Source organism: Nicrophorus vespilloides, unplaced genomic scaffold (genome assembly GCF_001412225.1).
Source record: "Nicrophorus vespilloides isolate i.1.1-1 unplaced genomic scaffold, Nicve_v1.0, whole genome shotgun sequence".
NCBI lineage: Eukaryota > Metazoa > Arthropoda > Insecta > Coleoptera > Silphidae > Nicrophorus > Nicrophorus vespilloides.
The window spans coordinates 222,712-237,403 of NW_017100101.1; the positions used below are offsets into that span (position 1 = coordinate 222,712).

The 14,692-nt window shown below is 33.4% G+C and overlaps 1 protein-coding gene across 4 annotated transcripts in view; it reads right to left on the reverse strand.

Annotated features, from left to right (window-relative positions):
* LOC108568059 (TBC1 domain family member 24) overlaps window positions 1-14,692 on the reverse strand; it is a 29,298-nt gene that overhangs the window by 10,793 nt on the left and 3,813 nt on the right. For all 4 annotated transcript variants that reach the window (XM_017928949.1, XM_017928952.1, XM_017928951.1 and 1 more), the window contains exons 2-3: window positions 9,199-9,993; window positions 853-977 (exon numbers count right to left, since the gene is read on the reverse strand). In XM_017928949.1, coding sequence (XP_017784438.1) covers window positions 853-977; window positions 9,199-9,799 — 726 coding nt within the window. In that variant the 5' untranslated portion in view covers window positions 9,800-9,993. The remainder of the gene's footprint in view (window positions 1-852; window positions 978-9,198; window positions 9,994-14,692) is intronic.

Below are 14,692 nucleotides of genomic sequence, written 5' to 3' on the forward strand. Positions count from 1 at the left end.
ATGCGAGCGTATCATCGCTATAACCAAAACCCACTAACTTCCGGTTTAGAGCGTAAGACGTTTTCGCAGAAGTTCTTTTAATTGTTTTTTAAAATTATGAAATGAGAACTTCTGCGGTTTTCAACAAACCCTAATGTACAAATATAAAAACAAAACGAAATAAAAAAAAAACGCGAGAGGCCCTGAGGCTTTCGTTTTGGTTATTACATCCTACGTCGCATTAACAGGTCGTAAAATTTTATGGAGACGAAAAGCAACAAGCACACTTCAAATAAAACGAGACAAAAAAAAGTAGGACAAACAATTGAATTGATCTAAATTGGAGAGATAAGAGAGAAATTAGCAACGATTTTAAAGATAATTTGTTAATTCGTTGGAAGAGAAGACAAGTGTTCTTTTACTTTGTTTTTTGTTTCATTCTCGCCGACTCTGATTGACACGTTTCGAAAAGCTCGTGATTTCATTTGGATTTGGTGAGATAGCGCGAATTGAATTAAGTGTTTACAAAATATCAGAAACGCAAGTGTGAATCACGCGAATTTCGGCCAGGTCAGTTTCCACGACGCGAATAACGTTTACATAACTTTAAAATAAATTCCACAAAATCTCCAATTCGTTCATTATTGTTATTTTTACTTTTTACTTTAAAAACATGATACAGGTGGCGCAATCTAACAAACAAATTCGAATTAAATCTGACAGCATTAAAAACTTTTTCTATTATTGATAATTGCAATAGAATGACGATTGTCGTCAACACTTGTTGCCTCACAACCTGAGGATCCCTTGTAATTTGTTTTTGTTCAAAAATTGGTTGGAAAATAAAAAAAATAAATAAAAGTAAAAACTCACCACATGCTTCTTACAAATCTGCATCACAGTCTTCCATGTAACTTCGTACAATTGCTTCGTCTGAGTAATAAACATTTTCTCCTTAGACGATACCAAATTCGACATGCAATGATAGCATTGCTCCTCTGAAATTATAAAAAAAATGAAATTTATAAATATAACATATAAATTATTTAAAAATAGTCATTTAATATTTAGCATATGTTCTTCGGATTAAACAATTTTGAAGAGACATGCAACTATCAATAATCTGCCCAAACTGCAACACTTGTATGTATTCTATTAAATTCTTACTATTAAAGTAAGCATCTTTAATCGTTTCTGACTAAAAACAATTAATAATTGAAGTAGATAATTAAGTTTAGCATTGCTTTGTAAATCGTAATATATATATATATATATTGAAGTATTAATATGTAGAGTGTAAAAAATAATGTCAATAATCAGAATTTTGAGAAAGTGATGTGTGAGCACGATCACGTAACGATTGGATGAGTTTCAAACGAACTGTCAAGACGTCCAGATGTCAAGTGTCAAAAGCGTAGGCTAAATGAAATTTCATTGAGAAAAACGACCGGCGTAAAGAAATAAACACGACAAGAGAATAATAAAGAGAGAAAAAGAGAGAATGTATATACACATATGAAAGAGAGATTCCTTTCGGGTGGAGAGATAAAAGAGAAGGCGGCGATGTAAATAGGAGAGGAAAAATCAAATAAATCTACGCGAAAATAAGTTCAAATAGCACTTGAAAACTAAATTTAGAAGATGCGGCGATCTTTCGCGAGGCACCTGCGATTTATTTATTTTTGCGTTTAATATTTTATTCTTTTTTTACGTCCCCACCCTTTCTCTCTACTCCTTCATCCCACTTGGAACGATTTCAATAAACGTAAAAAACAAAACAAGAAGATGAAAAAGAATAGAAGAAAAAAACACGAAGAGAAAACAAAAAACTGGAGTCGATTTACGATACGTTCGCATCCTGTTATTGAAGCCTTCGATTGAAGGCACAGAGAAAAAAGCATATTGAGTGAAAGAAGGAATGAGAGTAAAAAAAAAGAAAATAATCGGGTGCGGTATCACGTGCCGACGCCGCCTTTGGCCGCGATCCAAAAGCATCGGATAAAAAATCGCTGTTGCGTCGTTGCAAATCTTCGCTCCATTCGTGGATTTCTTTGGCCGAAACTTCTGTGCCGCAAGAGACGAAAAACATAAATATGCGGTGGACAAATTGCGCGAAAAGACTTTTGCCAATGCGAAAACGAGAAAAACATTGGCAAAACATCTGCAAAACACGACAAATTTATAGCGAATCATATTAATGTTCTAATTTTCGTGATGAATGCGACGATTGAAGCAAACAAAATAGTCCTTCTGAAAGTTTAACATTTAATGTTTACATGTAACATGGCGTATTGCTAAGAGTTATAAATACGATAAATTTGACGTTTATTTTTGTTGACATTTCACTATTTTAATGTACGTATTAGTACTAATGTTATGAATAAGTCAAGCTTGACGTATATAATTTTTTGATAATAATTTATTATAATATATGAAACCCAGATAACAAATAAATACGATAAATTTGACGTTTACGATTCTTGACAATTCATTATTTTAATGTACAAAACCTAGATGGCGTTTCGCTATTTTCACCCCAGTTTATGCTGCCCATAAGTAATTTTCACCAGGAATGCTGTAACCATTTGATATAATATGCGTGTCGCTCATAATTCCTCTGTGAATTGGAAGAGGACGACGTAATTAGAGAAATTCCGTAACCGTTTTTTTTTCTCTCTCTCTCTTCTCTTTCAAATATAATTTCCCGCATTAACGTCACAAACAACAACAACATCAACATCGTCGAACAACAATGGAGTGCAAAGTGTGCTTGTTATTATGCAAATAAGTGGAGATTAGTAGAAGCGGCAGGCGTTCAGACGACCACGTATCGAATTTCGCATATTCGCTTTAATTCGCGTCGCAAATGAGTGCGTTTCATTAAGATGGGTAAAGAAGAGTGCAAAAAATAAATAAAGGATACGGACGATGTGCAATTACGCGATGGGAAGAACATGATGAGCATGATGAGAAGAAGGAGGAGGTGGATTACACAAGATGTCCGCTCCGCCGTAATGCAAATTCGAAATTGCCTTTAAACAGCTTAAGTGGCCAACGTAATTGGCCCCTCGGTTAAATTGATAAATTTCGCACATTAAAATTTATTATACACACTTACGCTACATTTACGTGTTTCATTTTTATTTCGGTTTAATCCATTCTTCTCTTTCTTCCTACTCGCGCTTCGAGCATTATTCACATAATTTCGTACTTTTGGTGTGAAACTGTCGATCAACAGCCTCCTATATATTATAAACGATTATCGAACTATAGATTAGTTCCTTAATATCGGATAGATGGCGTAACCACAAGTTAAACATTTCTTTAATATTTTAAGCATTTACCAGAAAAGAAACATTTGTATTGTAGTTAATGCAAATTACGATTTCATTTTAATGGTGAAAAAAATTATTTCTATGGCTTAAAATCTAGTCTATATTGAAATCTCGACAATTAAATTCCCGATATTCGTAATCACGTATCACAACACCAACAACCATAATTTTGACAAAATTAATTTATTGTTATAAATAATAACAATTATGTCTTGATTATGGTTGTCGGAATTTCGATTGCTAGCAACCATTGACACTTCCTCAACCTAACTTTAAATTTAGTTTTGACAGATGTAGCGAAAATCGCCGTATTGTTTGGTTGCATAATGACTTCAGGTTATTATTAAAACTGTTTCATTTCCATGCTAATGCTGGAGAAATATGGTACTAATATCACGCATTAGTACCGTATTTCTCTAAATCCGCTCACTTCGAACAGATGTCTGTTTATTTTTCGGCATTTGTTTCTCCGCCGTGGCCTCTCTTCTCTCTCACCGATGTAAAATTTATTAATGAAACGACTATTTTTAGGGCCAACAATACACTATATATCTTTATACACATACACACATTTATATATCTCCTTTTTTTTTCCTGTCGCTCTCCACACTTTTCCTTCCCGGATGGCACGTGGCGCATTTCTTGTCCTGCTGCCAAATCGGCCTTCTTATCGCATTGAATCACCGCGTGTTCTCGGTATTTATTGGTCTCATCGTCGTCGATATTCATCAGGAGAGATCCCCGCACGCATTCGGACGACAATTTTTGGCACGCGAAACGAAAAACAGGAGGTGATTTTTTTTCCGGAGAAATCCCGTTGTTAGGACGACTCACGACGATGATATTCCTTCATTCCTTTCCTTAATGGTTTTCGTGTTTTTTTTGTTGGTTGGTTGGATGGTTTCGGTTTGCGTTTCCCCTCCTTCCCTTGATTTACGGCCGTGGCACAGTTGCCCCGGCCAAAAGTGTAATTCCGTGCACTTGAAAAACACTCGCGTGCACTCGACATATTTTTCAATTTGCCGTTGCGATTACGAAAAGGAAATTTACTATATTCACACAATATTCTGTATATTATCAAACCGGTAATTTCTTCATCAGACCAGAGGTTTCCAAATTTATGTTGATCATTGATTTAACTATGAAAGAAACATTTCGGATGTGTGAGCTCATGAAAAGTTTTAGAAGTATGACTTAATATAAATTTAAACAAGGGGAGGCGCCAAAATTATATTTATTTTGTGAGGCGTAGTAACAAAAAGTTTGAAAACCACTAGTTTACACTCTATTTAGATCTTTTTGGACGATTCCTCAACCAATAAAAAAAATATACAATTCGATTTACATAACACAATCTATATTTCACTTTGACAAAAACGTCAATCCAGTTAAATATTTAAATGAATAACATTTACTTTGTATCTACAAGCAGCACCTGTTTTACGATAGGATTAAGTTTCATCAAAACAGGGTCGTAAAATTACCCTATTGACGAAAAATTAAAAAAAAAAACTAATGTTGCTTTTTACGTTCTTTAAATAATTTTGAATAAATTTGCCAGAAAATGCATTGGCTATCGAACTAAATCTTTCAGCTGTTTCATAATTTATTTACAATATTAAAAAGATAATTGAAAATGGTTAGAAGTTTTCATATTTTTCAGTCTCGTCTCGTGTAAATGAAAAGTGCGGATCTTTTCAGGACTGGATTCGCTCGCCCATCAAAATTTAGGTTAATAGCAACTTAAAATAATAATAATACATTTTCTTATGCACACTCAATTTAATAATAAAACAACTGTGACCCATTTTGACAAAAGATTTAATTTGCAGTAAAAAGTGATCGTTAAATAATACATTTTAAAATGTAATTTTAGAAAATGGAAATCGTAAAACATGAATTCACTTATGAAATCATAAACGTTGAAAAAATTGCAATATTGTGTAATGTCGAATACATTCATATTTTGTATCACTTACAATACGAAAATATTCATAATTCATAATTTCTAATTTAAATTAACTAAAATCTACTTATACAAATAAATAAGACCGAGTCGAGAACCTTCGAACGGAATAAAACCGAATCCATTTTTTCGCGTTATCCTCTTCATGCTTTTATCCATCGCCTCTGTTTATTTACAAAAGCATTACGCATTTATGCGTGTATATTTTTTTTTGCGAGGCACTTATTTTTGATATAATGTAAATAATGCGCGCGGTTTTTATATTTATAAATCCTTTGGTCGAACGGAATTTTCGGCGGCCGGAGGCAATAAGTAAGTGATCTACTGGCGTCAAGCAATATTTTATAGGAATCCAATTGGAATTTGTATTAATACAAAAACCCAACCCATCCATACTCACAGTAAAAGCGACACTAAAATTAGGGTGGTTTATTGTCCTTCCTTTTTACGGTAATTGGCTTTCATCGGTAATTGCTGAGACATCGATCCACAGAAACGAGGATTTCTATGGAACTCACCACCCTCCTTCCTTCGAGGTTTCCGCTCTTCCACGAATCAAATCGATTCAACAATTCTTCGTTTCCATGTTTATCGTTGTTACCTCGTTACGCACATGAATTTTCATTTTTTTTTTCATCTATATGTGTTTGCCTATATTTAAAATACACCTATTTTTAGACTTTAGAGTAAAATTTCAATTCGAACATACACCATACTCTCGAAAGAAACAGATACAATCAAAACATTTAAAAAATAAATCGTCTATAATAAATAATTTGTATAATACCTTTACATAAAGTTTTACCTACTTCCTATAAAAAATTAATATCTATTTAAAAAGATTGCTTTCATTATATTAGGTGAAGTAAAAAGTTCAGAGCCTTTTTTGTTACATGGCTTTAGTGTGTTATATCTCACGATGTATACATTGCATCTTGTCATTCTATACTGCGACATAAAAGTTCTTTGACAGTTTTGTGTTTAGTGAATTGTGTGTTAGAGCGTTCCAAAATGGAGGTAAAAAAGAGAACATTCTATACATTCTTCTGTACCACTACGACCAAGTGGAAAAGCGGAGCAGGCGGCCAAACAAAAATGTGTTATTTATGTATCCAAAACAGTATCGAATGCAACAGCAGTATTTATTCCAACGCTTCCATTCTTGTAATATGGACGTCGAAGATGAGACACGTTCTGGTCGTCAAAAATGTTGATAAAATAATAAAAATCGTCAAATCGGACCGGCACCTTATTGTCTCGATATATGAGACAAAACGCTCAGAACTTTTTACTTCACCCAATATATAAAAAAAAATTATTAAGATCTACTGTGGTAATCTATGATAATCGAATACTTAATTCTAAATTATAATTCTAATAATTTTAAATTTTACAAATATGTAAATGAAATCATTTCTTCATAGTAAAATTTGATTTATGAAACTGTTCGTTGAAAGTGAGTTCGCTGACATCCTCTCATATTTGTTTTCCTGCGTCTGCAGCTTTTGTTCCGATGAAACGTTTTATCAGGGAAAATGATTCATTCTCACCGCAATTTGTTAATTAATTACATAAACAAATATTTAAAATGCGTAGCGACACGCAACCGAGAGTCGAACCTAATGACACTTCGAAGGACACATAGTCTCTTGTTATCCGCACGTCTCTTGCAAATGTTTATTTTACATGAGTTACATTATTACAGTGAATTCACTAAATAAATGGAGAATGTTGATATAAAAATGGTAACTGATCGATTTTTTTATATTTACGACGTTATTTTTTCCCCCTGAAAATCGATTAACCTTGTTGCATGCGTTGAATTTACTGCATTTAAACCGAGGTAGTATTAAACGCATGGATTTTACAAGAAACTTAAGAAAATTGTAAGAGCAACACATAAGTCTAACCTAACTACTGTCAGTCAGTAGCATTAATACAATAACATAAGAAAAGTAAAAAATATAACAAACAAAATTTTGATTGAAAATATTTACTAGATAAACTAGATATTTCGATAATAGACTCAACAAATATACGATTACACGTCATAAATTATGTATAATACTTTAGTAGCTATGAACGCCACTGATTTTGATTTTATGTCAATTACAAACTTTAAAGGCCAATACATTTCTTAGAAATATTTTAATATTTCTTGAAGCATAATTTATGCTATTGTGACATAATTTATGCAATACACATTTTTCAGATTCGTTATGAACTGTTTAAAAATTATTCAAAAATATTTAAGGGTTTCACTCAGTCCATAGGCGTCCACGAAACAGAATTCTCTCAGCAAGCTTAACGTGTTTATGATTGGACAAAATTAATGACATTAATGACTTTGACATATGAAATGTCGAAAAATACAGTTGTACACAAATAATAAAATGCATAGACTGAAATTTTAAACTTATTTCATTTTATTAGAACACGTCAAAATGGAATATTATACAATTCCATTATAAAACTAACATAATTCAATTGATCTGAATATAAGAAACATCGATTACATAAATTAACTGAGCAAAAATAAAAATGAAGCGTTCACCAAAAAGGAAAGGAAATGTAACAGTTGCACTTATTAGTAAAGTTTTGTTTCAAACAATGCGTCGTTAAAATTCTATAGATGAAAGATGAGACTTTCTTCTTTTTACCAATTATTTTTAATAACTAATTTTACAATAACTTAAATTTAGCAAATAATGCCTCCGAAATTTTAAATGAAATTAGATTATTTAAATTATCTTCTATCTTTCTTTCTTTTATGCATGTATGTATGATAAATTAAGTAAAATTGTAAATCCAAGGACGTTCGTCTTACGTTAGAAAAACCTACATCCAAGTTGCAGTTGGAAATTGTCCACGGAGCGCAATGAATCACAGCATAAATGATCCACTTGGACCCTCGATTATTCTTGAATAAAAATAGATGAATATTATGGATGTTTATAACGAACAAAGAAATGAATGCGAAGAATGAATTGCACCTAACGAAGTACGAAACTTAGAAAAATAATTTTTATCGCACATACGTCAGAGCGGTCGGTTTTTCGGTTAAACATAAATGCGTGCTCGTTTATGAGTATGTATTTTTTATTATTTCCACTCTAAAAACCAATTCGCGGAGGCGCTTTAATTGCGTTAAAATTTCGTTTCGCCCTCCCAACGAAAAAAATAAAATACTTAGAATGCATGGCAAACAAAATTTGATATATAAAAACTATTCGAACACACATGCATTGCTGTTTGCTTTTAGAGATCAAAGGAAGGAAAGGGAATACGTGTCGGGTGATTCCGGGACGGGGCATTGTTCTTTTGCGTCCTCTCACTAATTTTGTGAGTTTCCAAATATTATTATTATTAGTACACTGCTTATTGCGACGCGCACGATGAGCTCGTGCATTACGTGCCAAAGCAATCGTATCGAAACGGAAACAACGTTAAAAAAATCACATTGAAAAGAGAGAACAAAATCTGGGGAGAATATTATGTGACTTGTTGCAGATCCTAATTGGGATTTCCATTTCTTTAAAAATGTTCTAAGAAAAGTTATATTGTTGTACTTTTTTGAAATTTTGTATAAACTATTTAAATAGATTCTTCAAAAAATCTTCAATATATAATATTTTTTTCTTGGATACTTTCTAGAATATTGTAATAATGCTCCACTAGGCATATTGAAAAGATGGTACAATGCGTGTCCCACTGCCCTCAAAGAGTTTAATAAAAATTACAATATTGTTATGTGTCAAGTTTGATAAAAAAAAATCAACAATTGCCTCCCAAAATTTCAAAACTGCATTGGAGAAAATAAATAATATAAGATGTATCCACAAAGTAGTTCCAATTTGTTAATGTGGATGATTCTAACAATTTTGATAGTTGAAAATATATTACAAATAATAGACATACCTGTCATGTAGTGCAGGAGAATCGCGCAAATTGGGTAGATTCCTGGGCTGTAGACGATGTCGGGACAGGCGTAACCCAGGACAGAGACGACCCTATCGGCGACAGCCCGCCCCCTGTTCGTCAGGAAGTAACTCTGGCAGTGGCCGGGCTCCACGAACGGGGGTAGGCTGATGCTACGGTCAGGCAGATCGGTGCAGCCGAACACCTGGGACACCATATCCCAGTAGAAGCCATCCATCGTCTCGGAGGCGGCGGCAGTTGTCGATGGTGTAGCAGGTGCAACCGCATCCACCTTCTTGCCATTGGAGTGCTGCTCGCAGAGGGCGGGCCAAAGTTCCGGCCTCACCGGACTATCGCACGCCCATCCGTTCGTCCTGAGGATGTTCTTCACGTCCTGCCGTCGTCCGGCCTGCAGCAATCCGGTCACCTCTTGCGCCGTCTTCAGAGGCTTGTTGTGCGTGGGGGAGCAGGCGCCACCACCGACGGCGGCAGCTGCTGCTGTCGTCCCAGTCGCGCATATCCGCGCGATTGCCGCCTGGTCGACGTGCACCGAAAACGCCGATGACGTGGACAACGCGGCTGATCCCAACACCGACGGCATCTCCGACCGTTTCAATCCCAAGAACCGACCAACCAAAAGGGAGAGTGTAGGTGAGAAAGTGCGTGAGGACGATTGTCCTCTTGCGTTTCCCTTTGGAAACCAACGAATTTATACAAACTCTCAACAACTCTCTCCTCCGTTCCCAAACGAGCTGCGCAATACAGTCTATGTCAAATCCTGGAACATCATTATACCTGAAAAGAAACAAAATATCAATATCCAATACAAGCTTTTAAAAAATAACTAAGGTATAAACTCTTCCCACAAATGTGGATTGCGCATCCTTCTATACGGATACACCCACAACTAGTAAGGAATTTAAAAAGATTACAACCACATTACCAAAACACTCCCACAACAAAGACTTTAAAAATCTCAAGACTTTGAAAACATGTAATTAAATTTAAAAAAAAGTCAGTTTATTAGTATTGAATAATATACGATGAACTCCTTCCATTATAATGTATTGCGTATTCTTAACTACCGCGGCACGCCCATAAAGGGGAGGTGCTTAGTTTTAAACTCAATTCCGTCATACAATGCAAAAATAAACATTAAAACAATTAAAAAATACCTTCACAATATACAATTACATCCAATCACAAAACAAAATATAAACCAATGACAATTGAATACGCTTATTAAATCGACCAAACTTTTAAGCAAACGTTGCCAAATTAATTCGGTTAGAAAACGCCACGCCCATTTATACAAAAAACCACGCCCGTAATATTCACTATATATATATTATATGAAAAAGAAACGTTGCCAATTCGCGGATAAATACCTCTTCTTCTCAAACATTCTGCCGCTATTTTTAGACTGCCGATTGCATAACGGACAAGAAAACGAGGAAAGTTTGGGTCGGTGCGCGATCCACCGCTTACACAACACTACATCGTCCACACCATACCCTATCATAATTATCATTTATGAAACAAAAAATACTACATAGTAAAACAAACGCTCGGATTAAATTGACGTTAAACGGTGGCCAACGGCAGTATTAGCAACAAAAAAACAACAACAAAAATAGAGAGAGAGGAACGATGTAGACTCAAGAAATTAGCGAATAGACGGCAACAGGCATTAATGGCAACCGTTAATTGTTATATTACCGTGACTATGGTTGGCAAATATTTGTTTCGCAATGGATGATCCCATGTGTGTTGTTTCGTACGATGATGATCGAGGAAGAGGGAGGAAGAAGATCGTTGTCACAATCGGATCCTTGATTTGTTTGGAAAATAAATTCACAAAACGAAATTACCGAAAGTGTGTAAAACAAACAATTCTGCGGTGCGTCCAGGACCACCTGCGATCGCAAGCGTGCCGGAACACGTAACACGTGATTCTGTCGGTGACGTAACTACAAGGTGGTGACGCGGGAAGGGGAATTCGCGGCAAACTTGAAACCGGCTCAGAGGCACGTGCTGCGCGCGAATTTGTGCATTTTCCACATACACTAATTACCGCAATCTTGGATACGTTTAAAGACAGTAATTCGCTTAAATGTTTAATATTAAATTAATTAATGTGATCATTCTTAGCATGCAAAATTTCAATTAAAAAAAAGAAAGTTAAGCAATTATGTATATTTTGATAGTTGATACAAAAATGATTTTTCAGATAACATCTGCTAATTTTTAACAATTTCTAATAAATTTACAAATAGATAAATTATAAAAAAAAAATGTCAAAAGTACGGAAAATTTCCAAAAATCTGTACGTGAGTCAAGTCATGTGACGACTGGTTTTTGGAAACGGCGTATCGAGAAACATCCAGATACACATTTGAATCGCATTACAGAACAGATAAGGCCTGGCGTTAAAACCAAAATAGATGCGTGTGTGTGTGATTTTTTGTAATTCTCGGACTCACTTTCTATAATTACATTTTTGTTTTCTTCTGACGCAAAAAAGTGTCAAACAACAAAACAAACATCCGGAATACAATCGTTCCGTAATTAAACGCAGATAAGAACACAATTAACAAGTTCAATTGTTACAAAATACTCATTCCTAATTAGCTGTAGAGTTTTTAATTAAAGATCATTTCGTTGGTGTATACGTTTCTCTATTTTTTTACCTTTTTTAAACGAAAATTAAATATTACATAAAAAAATGATAAATATAAAATTGTATCTGTGTCAATGATTAATTAAAAAATAAATGAACAAAAGCGAGTGATCTAAATCGAAGTGCTAAAACACGTGCTAATTGGGAAATCTAGTTACTACAACCACTCCAGAAAATAGAACAAAAAAAGGAACAAATCGAAACAATAACGGAAAATATGAATTAACGTCAAAGAGAAGCATATGTCAAACAAACAAAAATGAAATATGAACATCGACAATATGAAAACAAAATAATAACCAAAAAAAAATAGACCGCTCTCTTCATATCTTGTTATGTTATGTTGGAGTTTTATTATTTCTTCTCTCTTTCACTCTCGTTATTCCATTTGTTGTTGTTTTAGTTCCCTTGATGATGGGCCCTTATCGCTGCGTACCGTACGAGCGCAATTTGCGTATCAGTCAATATGTGCGCGATGATGATGATGATAAGTGTAGTGATAACGCCTCGCGATAATAATGTACCGAGATTACGCAAATATTGTGTGTATACGTTTAAATGTATTCGTGATATAGAAATAGAATTTGTACGAAACTTAACACGCAACACACGAATTGCAATAATTGTTATTCTATTTAATAATAATAAAAATACTAAAAATGTATTAATTAATTAAATATGGAAGATATTAACATGAAGAGGGAATGTGATGGAGATGGGAATTATCTGGAACATTGACCGTACTTCATCGTAGAGTTCGTCGTCTGACAGTCAATTTTTTTTATCGTTTATAAATTGAATGCACTTTCATAAAAATAAGGATCATTGATTTTATCGGTCGACTGCAGACGAACGGAAAAACGAAATAATTTACTGGTGAAAACAACGAGATCAAAAATTAAAATCATTAATTTAATGATTTAAAATTTAAAACAAAAACTAACTTAAAGAATTCAATTTCGTGACTGCAAATGACGGGAATTGATTTAATAGTGTCAATCTATTTGTAATAGACCTATCCAATTATTATTTAACTGTCAAAAATTTTGTTTGCACCTAAGTTTAATGTTTTTCCCCTCATAAAAGCAACACATGTTTTTTTGGAGAGCTATTAAAGACGCACATTTTCCACTCAAGAAAGGCGTAAATTTCATAAAAATTCTTCTGGAATGTGTACTTCCCACGTCTTGCTCAAATCTCAAAGATTCGCAAAAGAAAACGAACAAACAAATGAGAGAAAAAAAAGAAAACAAGCGGAATTCCTTAGTAATAATAAAGCACGCAGCGTGTGGATGACTAAACGGAATTCCAAGAGCACAGGTTGCTAAAATAAAAAAAAAATCTAAAATTAGGCGTATTTTTTTTTTGTTGCTTTTGTAGATGCGGTGTCTTATTCTATTTCTTCTGTGCTGCGAGTCAAGAACGGCCGCGTTGGCTCAGGTCAGTTCAAGGCAAATCACGAAATTATCGAAAACGAAATAATATAAATAATAATAAAAAAGGAGAACAGGTTTTTACGACACCTTGAACGCAGCGAACGCAAACAGAAAGAAGATGAAGAAGAAAAAGGAGCAGCAACTGAAGCAGACTGAGATTCGAATTAGAGTTAATTGAAAACGAAACTTGTAGACCAGTTTTTTTTATATTTTATGAAGAGCGTCACGTAAATACACAAATTCAATTTTTGTTGTTTATTGTAATTGCATATTTTAATTTATATGTAACTATAAGAACACATATTAAAAATATAATTATGAAAAAAATAAATTAATTATTTCAAATATAATAAAAATAAAATTTTAATGGGAGCAGCATGCGACTTTCGGAGCCGCATTTGCCCACTGCTGTTATAGATTAACATCGTTCTCTATTTTCGAGATACAGTAGCGATCATCAATCCAGAAACAAACATTGCTTAACTGTAATAAGCTGTCTCTCTCATCAAATTATTCCATGAACAAGAATAATTCATTTTGCATTAAACTACAAGTTATATTAATCATGGCAACTAGACAAAAAATAAAAAAAATAGTTTTCGAAAAGTGTAAATTAGAAATAAATAGAATTAATCGGACCATCGATTAATTAATGAAACTATTTTCATTACGTAACGAAACAACATTATCTAACGAAAAGTGAAGTAACTGTGTATTATATTATTATTTTCTTAAATGCTCGTTAATATCGCATTAATCAAATAGCGACTGCGATCAGGATGATAATGATAATCTAGATATCAATGCCGAATGCTCGACTTATCATCCGTTCTCTAAGATACAACGATTTCGAATTGTAACATTGATTTATTTACGACACGACGATAAATATTCGAATTATCTATGTTTTGAAAAACAAATATAAAAAAAGCAGCTATCAATTCAATTACCAAAATGTTTAAATATTCTAAACATCATTGATCAGAATCGAATTTGAAAAAAAATTTATAATTAACAAATTTATAATTATATAATTTAATAAATAAAATAAATTAATAATAAATATATTTCAATGAGATTTAATAAAAAATTTAATTAATAGATCTTCTAAATATGTAAATGTAATCTCGGTTCATTAAATAAATTTAAATATAACACAATCGACAGACACGATTTTCGGGAAATAAAATGTTTAAAACTGTTTGATGCATTCATAAAATGTCAAAATTTACAAAAAAAAAAACAAGAAAGACGTTAAAATTAAGTTAATTTAGTAACCGAACGAAATATCTGTAATATAATTATGTTTTTTATGTGATTTTTGGATATTATAAAATTCATAGAAAACAAAATACAGTCATACCTCGCTTTACAGCCG